At 39.2% G+C, this 26,858-nt stretch overlaps 2 protein-coding genes across 2 annotated transcripts in view; both read left to right on the forward strand.

Moving 5' to 3' along the window:
• The first annotated feature begins 1,589 nt into the window (after positions 1-1,589).
• On the forward strand, positions 1,590-15,767 carry scamp2 (secretory carrier membrane protein 2). Its single transcript, XM_084934077.1, has 9 exons — positions 1,590-1,764; positions 8,110-8,187; positions 8,466-8,531; positions 11,294-11,405; positions 11,969-12,097; positions 12,349-12,508; positions 12,993-13,094; positions 14,442-14,559; positions 15,301-15,767. Exons 1-9 carry the CDS (start codon positions 1,708-1,710, stop codon positions 15,448-15,450), a joined length of 972 nt encoding a protein of 323 aa, XP_084790203.1. The 5' UTR covers positions 1,590-1,707; the 3' UTR covers positions 15,451-15,767.
• A 9,791-nt stretch (positions 15,768-25,558) lies between these two features.
• Positions 25,559-26,858, forward strand: part of map1ab (microtubule-associated protein 1Ab) — an 87,989-nt gene continuing 86,689 nt past the window's right edge. The window contains exon 1 of the mRNA XM_084934079.1: positions 25,559-25,882. Coding sequence (XP_084790205.1) covers positions 25,618-25,882 — 265 coding nt within the window. The 5' untranslated portion in view covers positions 25,559-25,617. The remainder of the gene's footprint in view (positions 25,883-26,858) is intronic.

A 26,858-nucleotide genomic window follows, 5' to 3' on the forward strand; every position in this document is an offset into this window, starting at 1 on the left:
CACAGGGCATTCTGGACATGTCCTACGAGGACATCCGACAGTTAGGACCAACCCAAAATGGAAAGAAAATAAAACAACAAGAACAATATACATATAATCATATATATATATATATATATATATATATATAGAGAGAGAGAGAGAGAGAGAGAGAGAGAGAGAGAGTGTGTTGTGTGTGAGTGTGTGTGTTCTTTTTATAATAAGTAAATTAAAGTTGAACTAAAAGAGTATGGAGTTTTTTATGCATTAAAACTTTTCATACATATGAGATTTTTACAGAAGTCTTCTCTTATATATATTTTTTTCTATAAATACATTACACATTTTTCAGAAAATTTAATGAGCCAGCTATGAAACGAACTACGAGTGGAAATGTGGTTGGTCCAAATGACATACCTGTGGAGGTATGGAGATGTTGTCTTACTAACCAGATTGGTTGACGCAATCTTGGAGAATGAGAGGATGCCTGAAGAAAGGAGGTGAAGTGCACTGATATGAATTTTCAAGAACAAGGGTGATGTGCAAACTGTAACTACAGAGGGATGCAAAAAAGAGGAAGACCTCAGAGAAGATTCATGGATTTAGCAAAGGAAGAAATGCAGAGGCATCCACAGGATTTACAAATAGTTTATTAATACTTTATTATTATTATTATTATTATTATTATTGATATTGTTGTTGTTGTTGTTATCATTATTATTATTAGTTTAGTAATCAGTTTGTTGGGCAAATAAGATTGTGGGGGGTTTTAATAACAAAAACTCAAATAACATCTACAATATAAGCCATGGACTCATATCAACATCATTATGCTCAATGCAATGCTCAGGATTTTCTCCAAGTCTGTTGTGGCCAGTGCTATCCTCTACACTGTTGCATGCTGGGGCAGCAGGTTGAGGGTTGCTGATGCCAACAGACTCAATACACCAATCTGCAAGGCCAGCAATGTTGTGGGGATGGAGCTGGACTCTCTTAAGGTGGTGACAGAGAGGCGAATGTTGTCCAAGATAATGACAATGTTGGATAATTCCTCCCACCCACTCCATGACATGCTGGCTAGCCACAGGAGCACGTTCAGTGAGAGACTGGGATTACCAAAAAGCACCACTGAACGACACAGGAAATCATTCCTCCCTGTGGCCATCTCCCTGTACAACTCATCCACCTAACACACTGTATACTGCAATAGTTACACCCTTTTTGCACATGCTCTTCTTTCTTATTCAGATATTTAGTCGTAAGTGACTTATATGTATGTATATATTGTATATATTGTGCTATTTCTTACTTCTTGTTTTGTCTATTTTTGTTACTGTTTGTACTGGAGCACTGTAACCAACATAATTTCCCCTAGGGATCAATGAAGTATTCTGATTCTGGTTAACAATTGCACAATATAGCGAAGTAAGATAGAAACAAGGTTAACATGTAGGTAAAGAAAATAAATAATAATAATAAAAATGATAAGAAATAACAACTGGAATTTGCTTTTAATCTCAAACGGCGCCGAGAGGGGTTGCAGGTGGCGCGCTTTGATTACCTGCGCGTCATTTGACGCACACGTCATCGTCCAGCTGGCTCAGTGCGCATGCGCTTTAAACTTTATTCGAGGAAGTGGTAGGACAGGCACCAGAAGCGATAGGGAAGAGTTTGTTGTTAACTCCACCTTCAGAGAAGACAAAAAGAACACCTCGCAACATTTTCAAAATGTCGGAATTTGATAACAACCCGTTCGCAGATACTGCCAGCGAAAACCCTTTCAATGTAAGTACGAGGACTGAGATTATAAGGCGCAGTCGGTGACATATCAAACGGCGGCAGTTAAACGGTAGCCAGCACGCCAGGAAACTTGTTGGTGGATGTCGGGGCGGGGACCTACGTCTTTGAGGATTGCAACCATTTGGCAGGAAGTGTGACTGACAGGTTTTTAACCAATCACGTGGCTTGTAAAACGGCTGGGTATCCTGTGAGTTTAGTTGCAGGAAGTTAAACTTGAAATGTGTGTCAAATATATTTTTTAAGCCACAGTACCTCTTTTCTGCTTCCTTCGGAAGATAATGTACATTATTGTGTGTATTTCTAATGTCTTAGACGTGATTTGTGATAGTTCTGGTGGTTTGTAATGTGACGTTTATCGAAACTGCTGGTTTTCTCTCTACAAAGAGCTTCTAGCACACAGGATGTCGGGTAGTAGGCCAGTTGTTTGTGGAAATAGGAACGTCCTTCCTTCACTTTAAAATATTAAAATGGGCGAGCGACAAACTAAGGTCTTTCTTTATGTGCACTGAAATAATATATAGTTATATGAACAGATTTATAATAGGAAAGCCTACTGGGAATGTTCTTATCCTCATGTTCCCATACATTTTTCCCTGGATAAATGTTCAGAAATAGTGAGAGTAAGAGTGTTTAGTTGCTATGTCTTTATAGATTTTATTTTGTTCCCTTGCACTAAAATGGGTTAATAACAGAAACAAGCCCAGAATTTCACATTTGGTCATTAATGTTTCTGTTGGCTTTTTCACAAAGACGTGTTGAAGCTTTGAGGGGTATACTGTGAAAGAAGTTAAACACAGCCAGGTTTTCTTAGTGTTAGCAGGCTTGACAAAACCTAAAACCCTAGTCTGAGGTAATGGGGATCACAGTGGTGGTTACTGCTCCGGACAAGGCTATGTGTTCAGTCTAAGTTACCAAGGTAATTTGGCCAGTTATGAAGAGAGCCACTTTTGAGACACAAGAAACTGTGACGTTAAGTTTGACAAGCTCACTGACCCATTAATTGTACTTTGTAGTACACTCAGGAGCTAGAATTATTTGCCATTCATAAAGGAAGTGGTTTGACCCCTGGCTGCTTCAGTCTGCATGGAAAAGTGTCCTTGGGCAATTTTACCTCCATTATTGCCTAGTCCTCATCTGAAATTGAAAATGAATTAATAGAAAGTAACAGAAGTCATAGAAAAAGACAAGTAGAATAAAGTACAATGTGAATATGTGTGTGAAAAGGAAGACGTGGCTTTTAGTCTTTAAGTGCTTTGAGTACTCAGTAAGGGTAGACAACCCCTTTAAATGCACCAGTCTGTGATTTAATATTATGCCAGCCAAGAAAAAGGATGAAAATGAAATAAATGGCTGACACAGAGGCAGCAGCAGTTAGGGAGACTCTGACATTGATTAATCCCTAATGTAAGTTACTCTTTAAAAACCTAGTTTTTGTCACTGTGTCTCATACTCCTTTAACACAGTTTTTAACACACAGAAGTTTCAAACCCAACAATGGAAGAGCACCAATTTAAAAATGTTAACCATCATCTTTTGCTTGTTATTTTTTTATCCGTATATATGTGTATATATAAGAATGCATGATTTATTGTACATGTGTATGTACATGCAGGGAAACAGTCCTTTTATATCAGGTTTTCTCTTTCTCTTTCACAGAAACCTTTGAAGTCTGTCAGGAATTATCTCACACTCCATAAGTTTTCTTTTTTTTCTCTAGGACATGAGCTAGATATGTTAGCCTAGTTTCTGCAGTAGTAAAGAACCTGTTTATGTTTTCCATATTTCCTTCTTATTATGCAGTATGAAATTCATAAAGTAAAAAAAAAATGAAAGGCTGAACCTGTCATAACTCTCCTTATTTAGCAGTTTTGAAATGAAGTGTAACATTTTAGTAACAGTGGCCATTCTTGAAAATGTAGAATTAGATAAAATGCAACATAAAAGGTGAATAGAAACTTAGCAGATTAATCACAATGGCTTGATCATGATATCAGATTTGAATACCCGCATAGATAAGTGGGTGTTTGCATCTGTTAACACACACGTGCTGTTGTTAGGGTTTTTCAATTCTACCAAATGTTAAGAAATCCATCTTATTGCAGAGAGAGCAACAGTTTACAGGAACATTCAGAGTCCAAGGTTCAACCAGGCCTCACATTTAGTGTGACATATTTAACAGTAAATTGCTCTTATCACACTCCAAATCAAAACCAATGACCTGTGGGTACTATTCTGTGTAAGATTTAAGTGGCATTATGCTGTTACAGTATTGCAGAATGGAACTTTTGTTATCTCAAGTGTTCAATAGGTGTGACGTCAGTGGAGACTTCTGTTTGTTTGGTGGGTGGACTGGATAAATACCCTAGTAGCAGCTGGAGTATAATATGTACTCTGAAAAGCAGTTCTATTCATAAAAGCTCGCTGTCTGTGGTCACATTAAATATTTAACATGTTACCAACCTTTGAAAGACTTAAAGAATATTACAAATGTTAAAATGTGCATGTTTGTGGACTGCAGACTGCACTATGCTGCTTTCCCCCCCCTGTAGGCCTTTCTGAGCATGTACTTCTATCATTTGTAGCACTGTGGTATCTAAATTATTAATTTTGGGCCTTTGCCGGACAGACGCAGTGAAGATGTTTACAGGTGGGAATGTTTACAGGTGTGTCACTTTCCTATGGTTAGGAAAGCAGGTAGAGAAAGGGGAATACATGCAGCAAAGGGCTGCGGGTTGGAGACGAACCCATGCCATAATGCTTTTGGTCACCTGTTCACCCAGTGAGCTAAACCGGCACCCCATGGCTGTGGTATCTAATGTAAAAAGTAGTTGTATCCAGCTGCTGTTTTGAAATGGCCACACCTAGGCAATCAGCAGTTATGAGAGCATGTCCGGTTTCCTTGTACACAGATGTTAACAACAACAACAACAACAAACTTTATTTATATAGCACATTTAAAAACCAGTGGTGTACCAAAGTGCTTAACATGCAAGAGGGTAAGATGAAGTAACAGGGAAGGATGAGGGCTATGGCAAGGTACCAAAACGTGCTAGCAGGTTAAATGGCATTAAAACACACGAAGGCAAAAGAATTGCATATAAAAACATAAAAGAAGGCTAAGTGTTAAAGTCACAGTATTATTTTTGTATTAAAATATGCCATGTTTACATGTCATCTATATACAGTACGCAGTTTTCCATATATCAGCATATATGGAAAACTGCATCTTTGTATGTCTGTGTATTGTTTTGAAGATGCTGTCCTCTTGTTTGAGGCTTGTCCCAGCTCGGTTTTCATTTCAGAGACTGTGTAAGTTTGCTGTCATCAGTTACTTTATTCACTGCTGTCGGTTTGTCTCTCTAAAGGATGTATAATAAGCCACTCCTCGCTGTTTACTAAGCATATGTTTTTTACCTGTGCAATTAGGTAAAGACGTTTTGCACGAGAGCCTTTGAATATCTTTGTAGGCAACAAGGAGTTGTTTCGTAAAATGTATCATGGGTCATTTAAGTTGGGTTTAGAGGTTAATTCCATTCACCCTTTTCCCTTTATATTGCTAGCTGTTGATCATCTCACTCAGACGTCTCTATGTTTCCGTCTGGGAATGTTTACAGGTGTGTCACAAGCACATATTAACAAGCAGGCGAGCTCTTATCACACTGTTGGTGAGTGACGTGTCACGTAGTCATGTGAAGTACTCGTTCCGTCTACCTTTTAAAGGAAGGACTGATTTGTCCCAGATTATTGAAGTAATTCTGGAAGTTGTTACTGTGTCATAGTTTTTGTTTTTGATCACCCACCGAGTTCACACAAACTTGCAGATGCAGCATTTCTCAGGACTGCATTTTACACCAGCATTTCCAAATAAAAGCTTAGTTGTTACAATATGTTCTAGTGTAAATATTAGATATTGGTGTGTGTATGTATGTACGTACATACGTATGTACGTACGTATGTACGGACGGACGGACGGACGGTCCTTCCAGAACATCACAGGCTGTTGAGTTACATTCAAACCTTTTATAAGGAATGTTTTAATGAGGACAAGGTATGAGTCTACATATGCGCAAGTTACATTTTACAACATAGTAGCAACCACCACACCCTATCAGTAAATTGTGTATTTCATATATGTATATGACAGTGGTTATAGCTACTGTTGCGTAACCCTCTGCTTTCTGAATTTTAAATATTGCCATTGTGGCTGCTGCCATGTTGGTATGTTGCTGAAATCGAGACCTGGAGTAGACAAAGGTCATTGGGAGGGGTGCAAACACAATATGTAATAATCTGTGCCAAATCAAATATGCATATCCTTCCACTGTAACTCACATTTTGAGTAAACCTCAAAACGCCATGGAGCAGACAGTAAGGAGTTTCTGTTCATCCTCTGTAAAGAAACCATGAACAACCTGTTGAAGTACACAGGATATGGAAACACAGCAGGACTTCTTGCAGCTCGACTAGGACTCTTCTGACTAGGACACAGGAAAAGAATACAAACCTGCTAACTCAGTTTTGTGATAACCCCTTCACTAGTTATGTAGGTTATAGTTATTGAACCTTTTGGGGGAAGAAAATCTCTCCAATCTACCTGAGGACATCTCTGATTCAGACTCTGACTACTGCTGCTGAACAACTAGGCCAAGTTTTCCAGACTGAGCCTACAGGCCCCACCCCCGACACATCTTGAGCTGTGTCCCATTTTAAGACCTGGATTTTTTTTTCAAAGCTGGTATTTCTAGCTGGGCTGAATTTGAGCCTTTATTCTGAGCGAACTGCTGAGTGTAGAGGTGTGTCTAAAAACTTCAGGTACTGGATCAGAGAATCTCATCGTCGTCGGGAAATTGCTATAGATTGGAGAGGAGAAAAAAAGCAGAAATAATTGTGTGAGGTGTAACCGGGACAAGTGGTAGCAATTAAGTTCAACAGAAGCTGAAGTTGTGTCAGGAAGATGGAGAACAATAAAATATTTGTGTAAGTTTAATTGAGACTGTAATTTTGCTTTGCAGGGTCTCTTTGGTTTTCCTTACCGATATTGACTGACAACCACTTACATACAAATACAAAAGGACAATTTGCAATTAAGCTGTTGGCACATCCTAGAAATCTTACCGTCTTCCTTTCAAATAGGACAGACCCTTGTTGAGTTACATCACGACACATGCGTGTTACATCACAGGAGGCTCCAGAGAACCTGTCGGGCTGAAGTGGTGTCATGTATGGCAGGAATTCACAGTTACTGTTGTAGTTTTGGTGTGAATAAAAAATTCCTGGTACCTTTTCCCCCCCTCATATTTCTTTTTGCATGCCAATATAAAGTGCATAATTAAAATTTTTGGTCATGTGTTGGGATGCCGCAAGCTGCCAAAATAGTGTCATCATCCGGTGCAGACGTCAAAACATGCTTTCTAGTTTTTTATTTTAGATTTAGGTTGTGCTTTACAGTTTTAATTCCTTAATAAAAAGGTTTATTGGAGGAAGAAAACTGTATGTGTATATAATGTTTTTAAGCCTTTAAAATGTCTCCAAAAGGTCTTAAAAGGCTTTGAGAGAAATCTATAATTGCGTGCATGTGTGTAAAATGTATTGAACTGTATTGATGGAATTTATCAGGTCCTGACTTTCTTTTCTCAGACGTGTCAAAATAAGCAGTGCCTTCTCATATTATAGAGAGTGGTTAAATCAATAGTGAGCTCACTAGAGTCATTTAATGATTACCAGTGCTTCTCCAGGGGTAATATCACCAGGAACCTCAGAGGTTATTGCTGGATGTTATTGTACTTTACTTTATGACTTTGGCAAAGCATGATACGAGATTTCATAATCTCGGCTTCCTTTTTTCTTTTTGAGGGTTGCTTTCAGTGTTTCAGGAAATGGTAAAGCTTATAACAAAGAGTTCTTCTGGAGAGAAAATGAACAGCACTAAATGAATTTCTTCTTTGTAGATTTTAAGTCAAGCATCTCTAAATAAACTTGATATTCTTTATTTATTTATATTTATAAATATATATTTATTTTATTTTATATTTATTTATATTTATATTCTTGCAAAACGGTTCAGTTAAGCCATGTAAATGCACTTACCTCTAATAGCAGCTCGCCAAACCTGGTACAAGAGGCCTCTTTTTCATTACTGTATAGCACCTACACTTATTTCTGCAGCTTTTGGCTCAAAGATAAGAAATACTTCCAAGCTATCATCATAGACAGAAATTGGATCAAAATGTATTTGTAGATTTTTCAGGTGACCCATTATTATTTGCTGCATGGAGAAAAGTTGATAAAGATGAGCACATGTTTTTATTATTATTTTTATTGTTTTTCCAGGATCCCTCTGTCACTCAGGTGACAAAATCCAACACTGAACCAGTTGACCAGTACAACCCTTTCTCTGCTCAACCCAATGTAAGACATCTGGAAGCTACATTTTCTACTCATTTTGTTGGTTTTGAAACCATTTGATGGTGTCTTATCTGCACATTTCCTCATTATTTCGTTTTCCTGTCAAAATATTGTGTCTTTTGTTTTTTCTCACCATCTTTCAGTTCACCATTTCAATTTTTTGGTCTTCTTGGCCTGCTTATGTCGCCATTCCCTTTATCTTCTTAGCCTTGTTTTCCTGGTATTCCTTCTCTTTTACTGGTTGCATTTGAATCTTTTGTTTGCTTATTGTTGTTTTTTAGGATGGACTAGCGGCTCACACCACATCTCCTGCTGTGCTACAGCCATCTACAGAGCCCAGTCCACAGGTGAGAATTTATACCAAACCCACCACTTATCTGATTAAAAAAATGGTTTTATGAAGGTGAATGAGCAGGTGTGGGTGAGATTTTATAACAATCTAACATTATTATTGCACAAATATGTGACCTCACTCTGTTTTTTCAGTTGATGGATGGTGGGAATTATGAGATTGAGATACATCGAAGCCCTAATTGACAACAAAGAGCAGAATTAGACTCAGTTGCAGTTTACCGAAGCTGTAAGACAGCCCCAGTCTGTCAGGAGAGGTTGGCTAATGCTAACATTGTGCAAAGCAAGCTAAAAATACATCTGGAAATTAGAGATGGACCGATCCGATATTATGTATCAGTATCGGTCCAATACTGAGGTAAATTACTGGATCGGATATCGGAGAGAAATAAAAAATGTAATCCGATCCATTAAATATCAAAAAAAGAACCTCACAAAACTTGCAACACGGTGTAACTCGGCTCATAACCGTAGCAGTTGGAGAAGTGTGCTCATGTGATAGAGCGGCTGTGTGTATTTGTAGCCTCGCTACCACACCAGCATTTCATCTCCGATGAAGTTATCCCAGAGAGAAGTAAAGCAAGTGTGTAAGTTCATCTCTGAATGTAAAGCATTCCCACATTAAGCTTAACAACCGATATATGGAGTGACTGCCTCTTCTTGCTGCTACAATGATCAGCTGATCAGCTTTTCTGTCGCGAGTCCGTCTCTCTTGTTTGTTTTTGGCCCACTTCGCGCCAGAAAGAGGAAACCAGCAGCTGAACAACAGCAGCACGTTTAACCTTGATAAGCTGTTGTTAGAATTTATTTAATATTACTTTCTAGACCAGGATCCTTTTCTATGTAGTTGACGGCTGGTAACTGTGCAGGGGCGGATCTAGCAAAGTTTAGCCAGGGGGGCCGATAGGGCATTAACAGGGAAAAGGGGGCACAAAGACATACATTTCTTTCTTATTCTCATTTAAAATGTCTAGCTTTTAATAAATAATTATCTGAATCTTACACCCAAAGTTTTAATCTTATTTAAAATGTATAGAAGTCCATTATAGTAACTGTCTAATATACCCTAGTAAGCTATAGTACTTTTTCCTTTGGGAAGATACCATCTGTGCAGTCTGCAATTCTGTTGAAGAAAGATGTTGAATCTATTTAATTATTCTTGAAAAATAATTGATTTCTGTGCATTTTTTTTCCACACTGCATCAAATTAAAGTTGATTACGTCGATTAAGAATCATGAGGTGGAGAGTGAGGGGTGGGTCCCTATTTTTTATTTTTTATTTTTTTTTGCTGGGAGTTTGCAACCCTATTAGTTAGGTTGTTTAATATTTCTGCTAAGTACTCTTTAAAACACCAGAATAGGAAGGATGGAGTAGGTTTAAGTTTATTTGATTGATCAGTATTGCTAAACTATGAAATATTTTGGGTGCAGTGTATTTTTCACATACAAGTATAACAGAATAGCTTTACTGTTGTTGTTTATTTAAACTTGAGTATGAACTTATACAAAATGCAGCAATATATTAAAAAAAACAGTTTTATTGATTAAAAAACACTATATCGGATTCATATCGATATCGGCCGATATCCAAATTTATGATATCGGTATCGGTATTGGACATAAAAAAGTGGTATCGTGCCATCTCTACTGGAAATAAAACATTTTTGAGAGCAACTCAAACCTACTATAGAAGACCACTACATCTAAGCCAAGATGGGCAAGACCATTTATTGAAATTCAATAAATACATTTAAAAAATTCAGTTCTTATGCTAGGTCTAGATGTCACAGATGGGCTCTTAATCACATATTCCTACTGCAGCACATTTAGAAGAACTCATAATAACTATGATGACAATTGGATGTTATTTAGTGACAGTGTGAATGGAGGTGTGCATTTTGTCTTGCCCTCTGCTGTGCACTGGGTACTAAAAGTTGGGAAACCACTAAGAAAGAGTATTTTCTTAAGTTCCAATTCTACTTATCCTGCCTGTGTTTAATTAACAGTTATTTTTCACACAGATGGTGTAGCCGTTTCTTTTACTCAAAGCCATTTAGTTGCTACATCGAACTAAATGTCCAAACCTTATTTTGCCAAAAAGATCACAAAACTGAGCTTTTAATGTAATTTCTCTACATGATAAAGTCAGACTAAAGGTGTCATCCTACCTACTAACTATTCTAGTCTAGCAACATCTGATTCAAAGAATAAAATGTTTAGAAATTGCATTTTTTACCAACACGTGGCTCATTTTAGAATTCTAAAATAACTGGATGTGTCTAAAGGGCAATCTGTCCCTTCAGACTCTCAGTATGGTCCTTACGTCAGGATGTGTGGTTGCTACACAAACATCTACTCACTTTACACATTATTATAATGAAGCTCTTTGTTCTGTCCTATAAATATTCATGAATAGCAAAACAGATCACCTGCATCCTACCTCTTCCTGGCAAGTCAGAGATCAGATATGATAACCATGAATATGTATTTCCTATAATGTGTCATTTAAAAGTCAAGTACACCCTTTTAGATGCCTGTGAAAACAGATGCAATTCAGAGTGTTTATTGAAGTGGCTCACAGCGACTCATTGCTGGCTTGGGTGTTAAAAACTGAAACTAGAAAGCTTATATGTGAAGTGAATAATTTCTGCACCGTTTCCTTGCTATTTGCATGAAATCTGAATCTCCTGACAGTGGCTTAGATAATTTTCTGTGCATCTAATGTGGTGGTTGAGTGAAGCGTTTCCTCCTTTTTCAGGCAACTGCTGCTGCAGCTCAGGCCAACCTGCTGAGGCAGCAGGAAGAGCTGGAGAGGAAAGCTGCCGAGCTGGACCGCAGAGAGCATGAGCTACAGAGCAGAGGCCCGACAGGTCATTAAAAACAAAACTCCTCAGCACAGCGCCCTGATAACAGACAATGATTTGCAACGTGTGCATTATGTACCAAAGACAAATATAAAACTACATCCTTGCACACACTGGCTTTTTTTTTTGTTTTGTTTGTTTTTTGGCTCTGATATTCATATTAATAGGTCTGCAAAGAGCTATAATAATAATATGAAGATCATTATCTGTTAATTATCAACTCTGGTGAATGACTGTCTGGTGAAATGTGTCTTCATGTGCTGCATCTGCTGATGCAACCTTGCGGTGATAAGTTTTTAGTTTAGTTTAAAAAGCAGATGCTTAGATCGGTTTATGTAAACAGTGCAGTTATGTTCCAGAGGCACAGCAGTGACATTATCCAGCCTGCTTAGGTAGGAATGCTGCTGTGCATTGTCTCCCACACACTTGAGTAAATGACTCAGATGAATGTGTCAGTATTTTAAAAATAACCACCGATTGCTTGTTGTTAAACTCTATTCGTGCTCATGATATATCTGCTGTCTTGTATTTATAGTTTGCCATGCTGATGTTATCTCTTGACTCGACAGGTAAAGAGAACAACTGGCCTCCACTTCCAAAGTTCTTCCCCATCAAACCATGTTTTTACCAGGACTTCTCAGAGGAAATCCCCCCAGAGTACCAGAGAGTCTGCAAGATGATGTACTACCTCTGGATGTGTAAGCACATTACATTTTTAGGGGGGCGGACATTGGGAGTCTGAGAAGTAAAAACCTTTCGGGAAGGTTTGAAGCTCTGAATCGGTGTCAAAATGTACCTTAAAATCACTTCTTAACAACACCGGTTGGTGTGATGGGAAAAACACTCCAGCCAGTACTGTTTAGTTTGTTTTCTTCTTTGCTGTATACATACATGATACTGAAATTCTGACTAGAATACAATCACTGACTCTCTCTACTGTCGTCCTCAGTCAACTGTGTGACTCTGTTCCTCAACCTGCTGGCATGTTTGGCTTTCTTCACCACGGCTTCAAGCAATGGTGTGGACTTTGGTCTCTCCATTCTCTGGCTCATCCTCTTTGCTCCCTGCTCCTTCCTCTGCTGGTACCGACCCGTCTACAAGGCCTTCAGGTGAGTCCCCCCATCATGAAAGGTACTGTATGCATCATTTGACCCCGTGTGTGGACAGTGATGTGTGTTTTTAAGAACTCCGCTTAAAAGGCATTTTTTCATCTGGATTTTACAGACGTGTACATTAATGCATTAGCTTTTGAAATGTTTGTTCCCAAATGTATTGTGTATCAATTTAACAAAAAACCCTGTGAGTTTATTTTCAAGTTTCGATCAACTGCTGTGAACAAAAAGAAAAATGCCTGATAACTTTGATACTTTTTGTAACAACGATAATGCTTCTGCGCCAAATGTATTCGCTTTGCCTTGTAATTTTTGCGCTGTCACAGTGTGTATTTCACACATTACATTTATATTACAGCGTTGCCATGGTAAAGACTTGCACTTGCACATGTCACTTAAATTCATATAACTGTACTCCTGATATAAATGTGTTTTCTAAGTCTGAAAGTTTAATGGACGGGTTTTTTTCCTCTTTTTTCAGGACTGACAGCTCCTTCAGCTTCTTCTTCTTCTTCTTTGTGTTTTTTTGCCAAGTGGTAATCTTCATCATCCAGTCAATAGGCATACCCCACTGGGGCAACAGGTGAGTGTCATGTATGTCCTATTTTTCAATAAAAACTTTAGTTTTCCAGATGGCTTCTTCAAAATTAAATATGTGGGCATTACGTTTATGGTTTTTAAGCATATACTTGAAATAATATGTTAAGGATATAATCAATTTATGCTTGTTGGGTTAGCTTTTTTTTTTTTTTATTACCCTCTGCAAATTTCAAATACATTTTTTTAAACTCTAAGGCATCTGTATTTAATTACATATCTGGATAAATAAAGCTTATATTAGTCCACCATGTTATGGTAGATATATGCATTGCATGAAAGTAAATCAGAGTCCTATTTCAATTTCAGTTTGTGCATCTTCATCACAAACCACAGACATTTTGGATATAAAGTCGTAACAGTTATTTGATATTCTGTTGGCGGCTTTAGTGAAATTTAGAAGTTTAAAAAACTATTTTTAAACACCAGAAATTGCAATAAGTATATTTTAAGTTCAAGTTCGAACAAATGTTATAATTTAACATATAATTTTGACAGAATAATTATGTTTATATTAATATTAATTCATAGTATGTATGAATCTCATAAGAGCTCATGAATAGATAATAAAATAACTGGTTTCAGGGGAGTATTCAAGTTGTGATCGTGTCCCTCTGACTGACAAAGTGTTTTGTGTGCTTGTGATTTGTTGCGTTAAATAATCAGAACTATTACCGGTCATTTGGCCTGTCAGCTGCCGTCCTCTCTCTTTCCTTCATTTTCTGCAATCTTTCATCTCTTACGACAGAAACTTTCCATTCTTCAGCCTCTAGCCTGCTGCCTCTCTGTCTGCTGGTAACTCTGTAAGTTTCTGCTGCTTGCAATCTGTTACCCCACCATTTCTTTGTTCTCTTTTCCCAATCTAAGTGTGTTTCAGCTTAAACTGCATCAGAATACGGTGTCATAACCTCTGCTCTTTAAGCAGTGATCCATTTTTAATACTAACCTGCTGTTTTTTACTTTGTTTGTTGTTGTTGTTGTTTTTTTCCTTTTTTCCTATTTTTTTAACTTCTTAATATTACGATCAAATTAATTCTAAATGTATTAAAGTCAAACACAGTTTTAAAGGTAAAAAGAAGAATAAGAGCAACAGAAAATGAGGGTAGTGATGCTCATTTATTTCACGTTAATTATTTAACCAGAAAGTGGTTGGCATTTGTTTTTGTTTTTGTCCGGCTGCTTCCGAAACACATTCTTCTCTTCTCCTCAAATCTAATATAGCAGCGTACATGTGTTCTACGCTGTATGTTGTATGTTTCCTTCTGTTGAATACAATTTTAAGTTTCACTGATGCTGTTTATAAGATCACCTAAAACTCTGCTGTTTGTTGCAGTGGTTGGCTCTCTGCATTCACTGTCATCAGTCAACACCGTGCAGTGGGAATCATCATGATCATAGTGGCCATCCTCTTCACTTTGTGCGCTGTGATGTCTGTCATTCTGCTCAAGATGGTAAGAGTTGCCTCACTTTTCTCTTCTTTTTTTTCTTAATTTTCTTCAGAACACAGTTTTTATCTCTGGTTATTTTACTTGTTGACTCACTAATCAACAGTTGCTAGATGTCTGTGTAATGTTATGGTTGATTTTTGGTTAACACCAGTGCAAATCCTTCAAGTGCACCAATCACAATGAAATGGAATTCCAGCCATTCATTCATTCTTAAATGTGTGTCCAGTTCAGGAGCCTATCCCAGCCCTATGCTTCTAATAGGGCAAGAAGCAAGGTAGATCCTGGACAGGTCACCATTGTGTCACAAGGCTAACACAGAGAGAAAGACCGTCATTCACGCTCACATCTAAGGCATTTTTAGAAATACGACATGCTTATCTCTGGTCTGTGGGAAGAAACCAGTGTATCCAGAGAGAAACCCATCTGGCCAGCACGTTTGAACCAGGAACCCTCTTGTTGTGCTGCCTGCTAAATTCAATTTAGAAAAAAATAAAAATTCCACTTCACTTTTGTAGCACCAGATCAAAACAGTCATTGCAAATTGCTTTATATTAGAGAGAAGACAAAATCAGTCGATCCCCTATGAGCCGTACTTGGTGATTTTTAGTAGGAAGAGACCTCATGCAGTGCCAGGCCGAAGCAGGATTTATTTTCCAGCAGAGGTAGCTTGTTTGGTGTCTCCTCCCATACAGGGATGACCTACCTGTTTAAACAGCAATTTTCTCACAATTTCTTCCTCCTCAGGTCCACAGCATGTACCGACGTACTGGGGCCAGTTTCCAGAAGGCGCAGCAGGAGTTCTCTCAGGGCGTCTTCACCAGTAAAACCTTCCAAACTGCCGCTGCTGGAGCAGCTTCCTCTGCTGCCCAGGGAGCCTTCCAGGCAAACAACTAATGGTAGATTTAGCTAAACTGAGCTTGTTTAGCAGGTCAATGTCTGTACATTATCAGGTCTGGATAATTAATTAAACTAAAGCTGAACAAATAAGCCTTTTGAAGCCATCGGCCAGATTTCTGGAAATAAGATTTTGACCTCATAATGTACAGACCCTGAGCCAGGTTAAGCTCCTTCACCCTTCACCATCAGCATTTCCCTGTATCTCCTTTTGCTTGTCACTTTCAGTGTGTGCCATGCAGAGTTGCATTGTCTGAAGTGGGTGTTTTTAAAAACAAACAAACAAACAAACAAACAAACAAACAAAAAAGCAAGCAGTGGAGGGAAAGTGCAAACTGGAGTGTAAAGCATGAAGTTGACTCAGTGCTATTTCAGCATTTCTTGTACATAAAATATAAATATTTTATATTTCATGTGGGTGCAGTGAGCTTGCGGTCCTCCACACTGATGGAATATCCTGTAATATAAATAAGATGAAGTGTTTGTCATTGATTGACATGTATTTTGTCCTGGAAGCATATCTCTTTGCTTTTGTGTGCTGCACATTTTCAGTCTAATGAGGAAGAAATGGATCTGATAGATCATGCTAATTGTAATCTGTGTGGCCTTAAAGTTTTGGATATTCCTTGGATGTTATTGCACAAAATGACTTAAACCTGGAGTAAGATGATCTTGGTAGTTAGCTCATGATTTCTACATAACCAATCGCATCCACAGAGGAAACCACATCGCTCCACATCATTTCATGCTTGTACTCAGATTTTTTTTAATCTAATTCGGCAGACTGAGGATCTAATGTCCTTTTTTTGTTTGTTTGTTTTTCTCCAGCCGAATATTCTTGCTGAGCTGGTAATATTTACAAATGTTATCAGGATCACATTCATTTATTTCTTATTTTTTAGCAGCTTCAGCTATGTCTTCTCACTACCTTGTTTAAGAGATGTTTCTAAGGAAACCAAACAAGTACTGAATATAAAAATGGAACATTTTTCTGATAAAATAAGTAGATCAACATTTCATATAGATTCTTTAATGGACTGAGTCCATCCAAGCTAGAGTATTTTTTTTTAATTTACTAACATTTAATGCAGGAGGAATGTTAGAAAATTTGCAATGATTTTTATTTTTTAAACGGTGTGAATATTTAACAACAATCAGAAAGTAAGTCGGGTATTCTGATTTCTGAGAAATCAGTTATGTATCCGATTAGATGTATACCAAAGCAGTGTGAATATGATACATTTCATCCTCCTCAGAACAGATCCAGTTTCAGTAAACAGCTGCGGTATTTTCATTTCTTCTTGGAAATAGTGGAACATCTTCCCTGTATTCCTGTAACTTGTCCACTGAGCTCTAAATTATTTGTGTGCTGGTGTATATTTTCTACCTGATTTCATGTATTAAAAAGCATGCATATGTGTGTGTGTGTGTGTGTGTGTGTGTGTGTGTGTGTGTGTGTGTGTGTTTATTGATTGTACTGTTTCAAAGCATCAGCTTGGATGTAACATGTTCCTAAATGACAAGTGCAAATTTGAATGTTTTTTATGATGTTCCTGCACCGCATAACGGTCTGATTGGTGGTTTGAGCTTAATTTACACTATGTATAGTAAATATGGTTTTAAATTCACACATTTCTGAATGCACATCTGGATTTTGTATTTTAGCGTCTATTAAAATTTCTTTACTTTCATTTAAAACTGTTTTCCTTACTTTCCTTTTTTTAGTTTTACAGAACATTTACTTTCCCCCCTACGTTTTAAATCTAATTTGAGTCAAGTTAATAGATACACTACACTGATGAGGCCTGCTGTGATGAAGGATTTGATAATGGTGGCACTGATTTAAAAAAAAAACCCACAGGAGGCTGAGCTGGAGGTGGTAGAGTTGAAGATCTCAAGACGTGCACTGGGAGTGACCAGGTGCAACAGGATTTGATCTGAGTATATAAGAGCGATTGAGCAATATGGAGACACAGTTGAGAAGGTTTGGACATGTACGGATGGTGGATATAAACAAAAGAATTTCCTGCATCTGGACGCAATAAAGTACATGTTATCTAAAAAGTAACTGGTTCACATTAGCATTAGCCCAACATCTGACATGATCAAAGGAGACATAATACCAGTGACGTGAAGACAATGATGCTGCATCAATATGAGTTTGAATATTATTAAAAGCTTAAGTATTTTAATCCATAAATGTCACATACCTTTAAATTGGGTAGCAATTTGAACTAGTATGATAGAACAAAGATAATATTTTGCTTAGTGTTGCAAATCAAAAATTTGGGGGAAGAAAGTTGTTGATATATTGATGCTTAGTAGCTACAATATGTAACAAATTTATCTGTATTGTGGACACCAGTGCTACCCCTCAGCCTCCTAGTAGATGCACCTTTGATATGAAAACTCGTTCTTAATCTCATTCAGAAGATTTTCTGAAAGCTTGACCTCTGACCTTGACTTTGAGGTTGAGGTCACAGATTCAGACTTATCGGAGATGTTCGTGGCTAAACCTATGGCATCAATTTGAAATTCCTACATTGTCTGATTCTCAAGTTCTCGCAGTCACAAACTTGGGTGTCCATGCCAATAACCCATTAGCCTTTTATGGCTGAGGGGTAATGAGTGAACTAGAGCTGCAGGGATATCACATCGGATGCTTTAATCAGAGTTCTGAGGTGTTACCGGCATCCATCCATTTCTCAAACTGTTTACTGAGTTGTCTAACAGCAGCTGAGATAAGGTGAGAGGAAGGGTACACCTTGGAGAGGTCACCAGTCAATCACAGGACCATCACATAGAGGCAAATGACCAGTCATGTTCACATTCATGCCTCAGAGCATGGCTGGGTATTGTCACAGATTTCTACAACCAATTCAGTTCTCTTTCACAATTTTATTTGATTCAATTTAATTTTAACTCAGCCAGAAATATTATAATTATGATCATTTATCTTGGAAATGTGCTGTAGAAAGAACCCTTTAAAGCTTGTAAATTAAATATATTAATTTTTAAATTAAGAACAGATCCTAAAGCAGTTACAATAATGCACTTGTTATTTAGCTTTTTATTTACTTCTGAGATTTGTGGTATTTCCACAGTATTTCAGCTCCATTTTGCACGTCTTCCATATGCCTTTGCTTTTGTCCAGCTTTTCACTGGAGACAGTGAAGGCTTGGTGGCGCCTTCAGTGAAGTAGCCATGATGGTTCATGTGCAGCCAGGTTACTTCACTCCTGGGTGGCTACCTCTTTCATACTCAGAAAAATACTTTTATATTTAAAAATCGATTTCAGGAATTAATGAATCGATATAAGATTATTTAAATTAAAATCTTAATTAGCAAGCACATTTAACTAAATGCAACATACTGTAGACAACAGTGGTCTTTAATAGATCCCCCTCCTCGGTGGATGGAGAGGGAGACCTACGTGACCAGTTTGGGTCTGCAGTGACCCAGACAGTCTGTGGAGAGTCTGCGCTAAGACCATGACCGCTCTCCTTTGACCATCTGCCTGCCTGTCTGTGTGCTTTCTCCAGCTTCCATCTGGAGCTCAAAATAGCTGAAACTACTTTCCATCAAATAAAGCCATCGACAACGGGACCAGACAGCATGGCTGCCCGAGCAGACAGGCACTGTTAATGTTATTAAAGGTGGAGACAGAGATTCTCTTTATCAGCGTCTGCAGCTCAAGGTGAAAGCTGCGGAAGGAAACAGTAATCCACAAGGAACTGCTGTGCACATCCTGCAGCTATTCCAGTGTACTCTCAATGAAAAGAGTTAATTCAGCCAAGGTAGAAAAAATATTTGCACAACTATTAAAATATATGTACTTACAGTTAACTAAAAGCACTTTTAAGGCTTCTTATGTAGCTTTAATTGATATTTTTCACAACTTGTTTCACAACATTTGAGTCACATATAAATTCTTCCATAGTTTTAAAAAATTCTCTGGGGTTGAAGTTGATGTGTGTAGAATAAAAAAGTAATCAGTTGTGTCATAGAGATGCAGTGTTTCAGCATCAGTTTGACAACAATGGCTTTTAAACACAGTTTGTCCAAAAGATGGCGAGGTAGAGCCCTGCTATACGTTAGCTGCTTTAATCTTAACTGTGCATCAAAATGTTCTTCTCTGCTACTTCTCTGAAGTACTGACCAGATCAGAATATCTGATCCCCAAGTGAATAACAGCAAGTCAGTGTAAATAAAATAATCGTCAATTATTTAAAGAAGGACGCATTTCTCCTCCTCCATCGGAGGAGAAAAACAAATACACCAAGAAATGCTTTCCAGTTTATAAAAAGAGCCAGCACTGTACATTCAGGTGAGTCAGCCTTGACATAATACAACTGCACATGGATTACATCATCTGCTAAAGTGTGGTGAGACAAAAGACTGTAGTTTTACCACTAGAGGGAAGCATGGCTGTGGTTAGGTGCTGTGTGGTTAGAAGTGCTGACTCACTGTCAGAGAGACTTGCAGCAAAAGCCTGTGGTGAGGTATCCACACAGGGTGGGATGCTACACACAGTTTATTTCTGCCTTTTTTGACTGGAGCTCCTGCAAAGACAGCTAACTGTAATATCCAGTAACTTTACCAAACATGATGAAGCGCAAGTGCTGCTTTTATTTTTAACACTGACAGGCATCGAAAGATGCTTATTGAGCAAAAGCAAAAAAGATGTAAATGCATAAACAGTCATATATGTTCAGTCCTTCACCACCATCTCCTGCCATGTATTAGGTTGTTTGTAGGCAGAGGGAGACAAAAGCCAGTAGTCGATGCAAACCTTCGTGTTATCCTCTCAGTGTGGTGCTGACAGTTTATGCTGAGATTCCCTCCGCTAGACTCCAAAATGTGCCAAGCTCAAGGTCAACCAGGAAAAAGCTGAATGAGGATCATTTGTGTGAGCAGAAAGAAAGAAAGGAAGGAAGGAAGAAAGCCTATTTTAATGCTGCGTTCTTTTTGTGTCTTCATCAGTGTGTCCTCACTGTGTGCTAAAGACATTTAAAGTCTGAAGAAACTTGAATTTTCTGCAGATTATTTGCATAAGTCCTCTGCACTGCATCCATTCTACTAGACACCATCTGAATCCAGAGTTAAGACTGGGAGGCAGTATTAGTGCCTGACTGATGTTTAGAGCAGTCTGATCAGGCTTTACTTCTATAACTCTCACTTGCCTAGAGTCTAGAGTTTTGCTTTTAACCCCCCCCCCCCCCCCCCCAAAAAAAAACAACAACAACCCCACAACAAAACACCCCCCCCCCCCAAAAAAAAATAAAAATAAAAAACCAAACCTAATTGAACATTCATACAGTGTAAGAGGATACATGTGGGCATACACATGCTACACGTAAACCATCTGTGTAAGGTCCCCTTTGTGCCAGTTAAAAGCTCTGACCTGTTGGGACATGGATACATGACATTGGGGGTAATGTGTGCTTTCTGACACCAGGATTTTGTGACTTGTGTGCTGCCAGTCTGGACCTTCATACTTCTCATGGATGCTCAATCTGACTGAAGTACGGGGAGCTGGAAGGCTGGGTCAGTATTTGGAGGCTTGGTTGAGCCACAGTGTTCTGCTGAGTCAGGCTCCCATTGGAGGGAGGTGTCGGGTGGGGAGAGGGTTATCCGGAGAAAATCTACAACAATGTTGTGAACGACACACTCGATGCTTTTGATATTGTATTAAACGTGTAACCGTTGTAAGTGCTGCATCCATAGATGGTATAAAAAGTGGTCACATGACATCCACTGGTTAGTGAAGTCGTGTTATGAAGTTCTGAGCTAAGTGTTTTCGGTGTTAGCATCTTGGTGTTTTGAAAGCATGGGGTAGCTGTAGCTCAGGAGGTAGAGCAGGTCACATTCTAATCAGAAGGTTCGTCGTTCAATCCCTTTGAATGGGTGAATGAGGTAAGTTGTATAAAGCGCTTTGAGTGCTCAGGTAGAGTAGAAAAGTGCTATATACAGAATCAGTCCATGAAAAGTGAGTGGTGGATGTGACTTTGACACTGAGGGCAAATACTTGTGATTGGCTGTCATTAGCTCACCTTCCTTTACAAATATTTACAGAAATCGTCATTGTTGTTCATCTAAGACTTCCAGTACAACTCTGGGTCTAGGCCATGCCACCTACACAAATACTCTGCAGTGGTTAGATGTATAGGTGCAGGGTAGGAGGAGTACAAAGAAACCAACACAGGGCACTATTTTATAGGAAAGCTGAGATCCTTCAACTTCTCAATCAAAATGTGGGGAATTTTCTGTCAGTCTGTTGTGGCAGACAGGACATTTTGCTCTGGTCTGATGAGCATTGAAGCTGGTGACAGCAAAAGACTGAAAAAACTGATTGGGACGGCTGGTTCTGTGATTGGCTGTAAAATGGAAACATTTGGAGCTGTGAACAAACTGTTACCCATCAGGGATAATCCTGACCACCCTCTTCACCACTTACTGTAGAGCACTTTCTCTAACAGACTGATGCCAAAAAGACAGACATCTTTAATCTTTTGATACTTGCTGTTACCTTCTACAATATGATTTTCAGTCGGGGGAAGTAATTGTAAGATTGCAAACTTACAAATGTAGTGAAGTAGATTTTGGGGTAGGATTTTACATAATGTCCGCGAATGCAGCACTAACATCCCAGGCACACCTTCCCAGCTGATAATTAGCAACCTTATAAGAAACAGTTGTGCTTCACAACCACGTGGAGGCATTTGGCAGTCTTCCCATCCAAGGTGGCTGAGAGCGTTAGGCAGCTAAGCACTGCAGATCTCCTCAGGAAAGCTGCTCATTTGAGTATTGCCCTTTAGATAGTGGTCAGTGGGACTTTTGTGTTTGCTATAATGTGGCATGTAGTAGAGTGGACCTTGACGACTGTTTCCCTCTTTTGCTACAGGATTGTGCCATACTGCTGCTGTCTTGTTTAGTTTTATTCTGTTTTGTTGTGGCCTGTTGTCATCTTACAAACGTTTATGGACTGGCCTCACCTGACTCCTGGTTTTATGGTCTTTTACTCCGAATTGTTTTATACATTTTAATCATGCTTTTATAAAGAACTGTAACTTGGGGTGTATTTGTTTTATTTATCTTTTACTAATTTGTTCAATTAGTTATTGCTTTGTTGCTTTAGTGGAGGTGCGGCCGCTTGTTGAGGGGCTAGGCACGTGAGGTGGAATCCCCTCCCCGATGCATGAGAGTGTACACACCGGGCATGGGTAGATTGCACCATTTAGATTTCAGTGTGAGTGACAGTGAGGTTTGCAGTGGAACTACACGGGTGAGTAATTGGTGGCACCCTTAGGCACTCCTCTCTGTAGGTTGCCTCCTCAAGTGGTCGGTCTCCACCGTTTAGTTTATTGAGTTGTTATTTTACTAGGGTAGCACCGTGGTAGCGAGCCTGTTGTTTTAATCATAGTTTGTTAATAAAGTGTTTTAATTAACAGTCTTGCAGTCTCAGCCCTGCTACCCTAAGAATTTATCTGATCTTACAGTTCTATGCTTTTAGTAGTTTTTCTTAATTTTGATTTGTAAAACTGATCTGCCTCACCTCTGCTGTTAATAACGAGCCTGTGGGCTTTGGTAGCTAGTGTAATATCTATATGGCTATAAAAATCTTTCCTGGGGTGTAACTCTCTCCCCAGGTTGCGTTGTCAACATCCCCTAGGCTACATTCACACTGCAGGTCTTAATGCTCAATTCCGATTTTTTTTTTTTGTCTGCTTGTTCACACTACAAATAAAATGCGACAGCAAACGTGCTCTAGTGTGAACCCTCAAAGCGGCCCGCATGCGCAAAACAAGACGTCACACACAACGCGCTCTAGATCCAGACCAATCTAGATCTAGATCTGTATTGTTTGATTGATGGCCGTTAATATAAAGACTTGTTTCGGACTTTACGTTTCCCAAATTTTTCTTTAAGTTATTTTGTAATAATGATCCTTATTGCTGTTTTAGAGAGGAGCGGTGCTTCAAAGGATAGTTGCAGATTTCTGTCAGAATCTGCAGATTATACAGTACAAATAAAATGTTCACGTTTCTCCAACGTTGTCTTCCCAACAGTTTCACTGACATCTACACTGGATGGCCAGGAAGCGTTCGCGATGTCTTCTCGGGCGCTTATAATTGGCGTCTGTCTTGTGTCAGTGACGTAAAAGACGGATTTAATGAGACATGACCGTTCAAACAGCAGTCGCTTTCTAAAACATCGGATATGTATCGGATTCAGTATCACATACGAAAGTGACCCAGATCGGATTTGAAAATATCGGATTTGCGCCGTTCACACCGTCATACCATGATCGGATATGGGTCGCATAGGGTCAAAAAAATCGTATTTGATGCGCTTTCACCTGCAGTGTGAACGTCACCGTCCCTGATTATCCCTCATTCGTGCCACCACACAAAAATGATCAGTGTCCGATTTTTATGGTAGTTTTATTTTAATGGTGAGAGACACAATATTACTAAAGAGCCAGAAGAAGCACATTACATAAAAACTGATTTTCATGCAAGTGAGTGAAAATATGACTTGGTGGTGAAATCCTTTTTGGCAAGCACAGCAGTGAGATGTTTCTTGTAGTTGGTCTACCAGGTTTGTACACATCTCATGAGGGATTTTGGCTCACTCCTATTTTTAGAAACTTTAAATTCTTTAAATTTCTTGGTAACTCAAAGCTTTGGTCATACTAAATGTTTTGGAGGAAGGTTCAGAGGAGGTTGGAGATTGTTACCATCAGGGGCTCATTCGGTCAGGATGAGAATGAACAGTCAGCAATCACTTGCAGGGTTTTCATTTTATTGAATAATGAGCAAGGGAAAGACACGCATGGACTGCTGTCTCTGAAAGGAAACAAAGTATGATTTAAGTAACTCAAAAATAATACAGAAACTCACCTCAACTGCCGCCCCATGTGGGAGTGAAGAAAGAGTGAGCTGTAGGTGAGTGCAGTCCTTATATAACGAGTGGCAGGTGAGTGCAATTAAGGGAAAGCACCACACCCAATCAAAGGTGAGGAAAAGAAACAAGGTGCATCCAGTGAAGTGAATGTGCTGAAAGGTGAGCCTTTACAACACTAAGCATTTGTCTTCTCCAATCATTGCGGGTCGAGTTTATGCCAAAGAACTCAATTTATACCCCCCCCCCCCCCCCCCCCCCCCCACACACACACACACACACAGCACTTTCTCCCAAGCCTTCACTGAATCATTTAGCACTTGTAGATTTAAGATGGACCTGTACTGCTGCTTGCTTGAACAGTGGGACCTTGCAGGTGCCTCAAGATTTTAAACCAATTTAGTGTAGTATATCTGTGATTAATTGATTGTAAACCTTATATCACATGGGCACACACCCAATCTATGAGAGCCAGACTTCTGGTTGGATTGTAGGGGAAGGAATACTTATTTCACTCAGTGACACACAAATCAGTTAATACCTTTTATTTAATGTGAATTTTTTGATTGATACTTTGTCTCTCTCTATTAAAATGAATCTAATATTGTAGACTGTTCATTTCTTTGAGGGTGAGAAAATTCATAATAATAATAATCATAATAATCAAATTATTATTTCCTTCACCGTAACTCTGTAGCAGATAATCATCTGCTCTTTTTCATCTGCCATTAGTTCAAGTTCATAGTTCAAGTTTATGTATTATTATTTATGCATTATTGTAGGGTCTACCTTACAATATAAAGCGCCTTGAGGCGACTGTTGTTGTGATTTGGTGCTGTATAAATAAAATTAAATTGAGACTTGCAGAATTGATAAACATTACACTGACAGCAGCTCAGACTTCCGAGTGACCACTGTGGGTCATTCGGATTTGTTTGTTTGTTTGTTTTTTTCATATATCGCATATACCTTGAATATAATTTTATATGATTTATAAGTAAAACATCGCAAATGTAACAAAACTAAAATAACGGATTGGATCCGGCTTGCTAAATGTATAGAAACAGCATAAATACAACACTTTCACGAAAGCGCTCTTATTTTGAAAGTTTAGGCGGAAATTTCTTTTGGATTTCTGGCCCGTTTGCTATCACCTGTCTTCACCTCCCTCCCCTTCCTCACCTCTCAGCGTCCTCCATCCTCATCCTCCACTCCCGCCCCCACCCTACCAGGCTCTTCCCCTCGTTCACACCGGTAGTTGTCATGGCGATGGAGTCAGCCCCGGCGTCGGCTCCGGGGGTTGTTGCCATGGAGATCCCCGTGCGAGGTGCGCTCCCGGTGGTGGAGGAAGACGAGGACTTCAGCGCGCCGCTGCCGGGGTGCGAGGGGCGATTAGGGCACCGCAGAGGCGCGGGGAGACGCCGGCGAGGGGTGCCGTTCAACCGGGGCAGCTACTACATGCTGATAGTGATTGGGGAGATCGGCACCGAGCACCAGCTGGACACCGCCAGAGCGCAGATAGAGCGGGGTGAGTGACGGACGTCCATCCGCTTTATTACCCGTGTGTCTTCCGTGATTCAGTGTGCAGCAAACATGGAACAGCAACAGGAGAGACGTGTTTTGACGCAATGATGGGATAGTATCCATAGGCAGAAGCCGTTACTGCAGCATTGCACCATGGGACACTACGCATTTTCCTTACCCACAGAGTGTTGCTGTAAAAACTGCAGACTCATAGAGGCAGAATAGAATTTAATAGTGCAGTAGTTTGGCCAAAATCTCTCTTGGAGCTCCAAATACTGCACTAAGCACCTACAAACACTCACCAATTACCAGATAAAGAGACATAAATCAGCATATCAGCAGATCACAATCTGCACAGGAAGTCTTTAGTTAAAAAGAAAATAAAATAGTTTGTATTTTCAGGCATCCGTGTGTTTTTGTGCTTGGAGTGTCACTATAGTGTTTTGTTTTGTTTTTTTGTTTTTTTTCTTCTTTGTTGCCGTGATATCAAGTCAAATCAGTAAACACACAAACTTTGTAGGCTTTGCCCAGCAACAAGAACACAACTGTTTCCCAGACACAATGAGGGAAGAGTTTTCAGTTTCCTGCTGGACTGATTATTTTGCCATCATTACTCGGCTGAATATCTCAGCGCTGCTCTGAGTTGAAACCCTCCTCCTCTTCCTTCTCCTGTGGAACTGCAGCAGCTTGCAGTCGTTCCTGTCACTGAGGGCTGTCTGAAGTTTAGAGAGTAAATGCTTTGTTGTGTGAAAGATGTTTCGGGAGCACGCCTGTCAGCTATTTTCTGCGCCACCGTTGCCAATCTAAGCTGTTCCCGTTGCAACGCCATATCAACCCCTGTGCGTCCCGTCTGACCTCCTCTTGTGATCACAAGCTCAGTGTCACACCCACAAAGCTCATTACTGCATCGATTTTCCCAGGTCGGTGTTTTAAGCATGACTCAAAGTAAAAGACCTGCTGTCGACTCACATTACACCTCA

This window comes from Perissodus microlepis, chromosome 7 (assembly GCF_051167445.1).
Source record: "Perissodus microlepis isolate ML-2025 ecotype Zambia chromosome 7, ASM5116744v1, whole genome shotgun sequence".
Lineage (NCBI taxonomy): Eukaryota > Metazoa > Chordata > Actinopteri > Cichliformes > Cichlidae > Perissodus > Perissodus microlepis.

Coding starts and splice junctions, on each gene's coding strand:
- scamp2 (XM_084934077.1), top strand. CDS start 1,708: ATGTCGGAATTTGATAACAACCCGTTCGCAGATACTGCCAGCGAAAAC. Junction 12,509..12,992: donor CCCGTCTACAAGGCCTTCAG/GTGAGTCCCCCC, acceptor CTCTTTTTTCAG/GACTGACAGCTCCTTCAGCT. Junction 13,095..14,441: donor ATACCCCACTGGGGCAACAG/GTGAGTGTCATG, acceptor TGTTTGTTGCAG/TGGTTGGCTCTCTGCATTCA.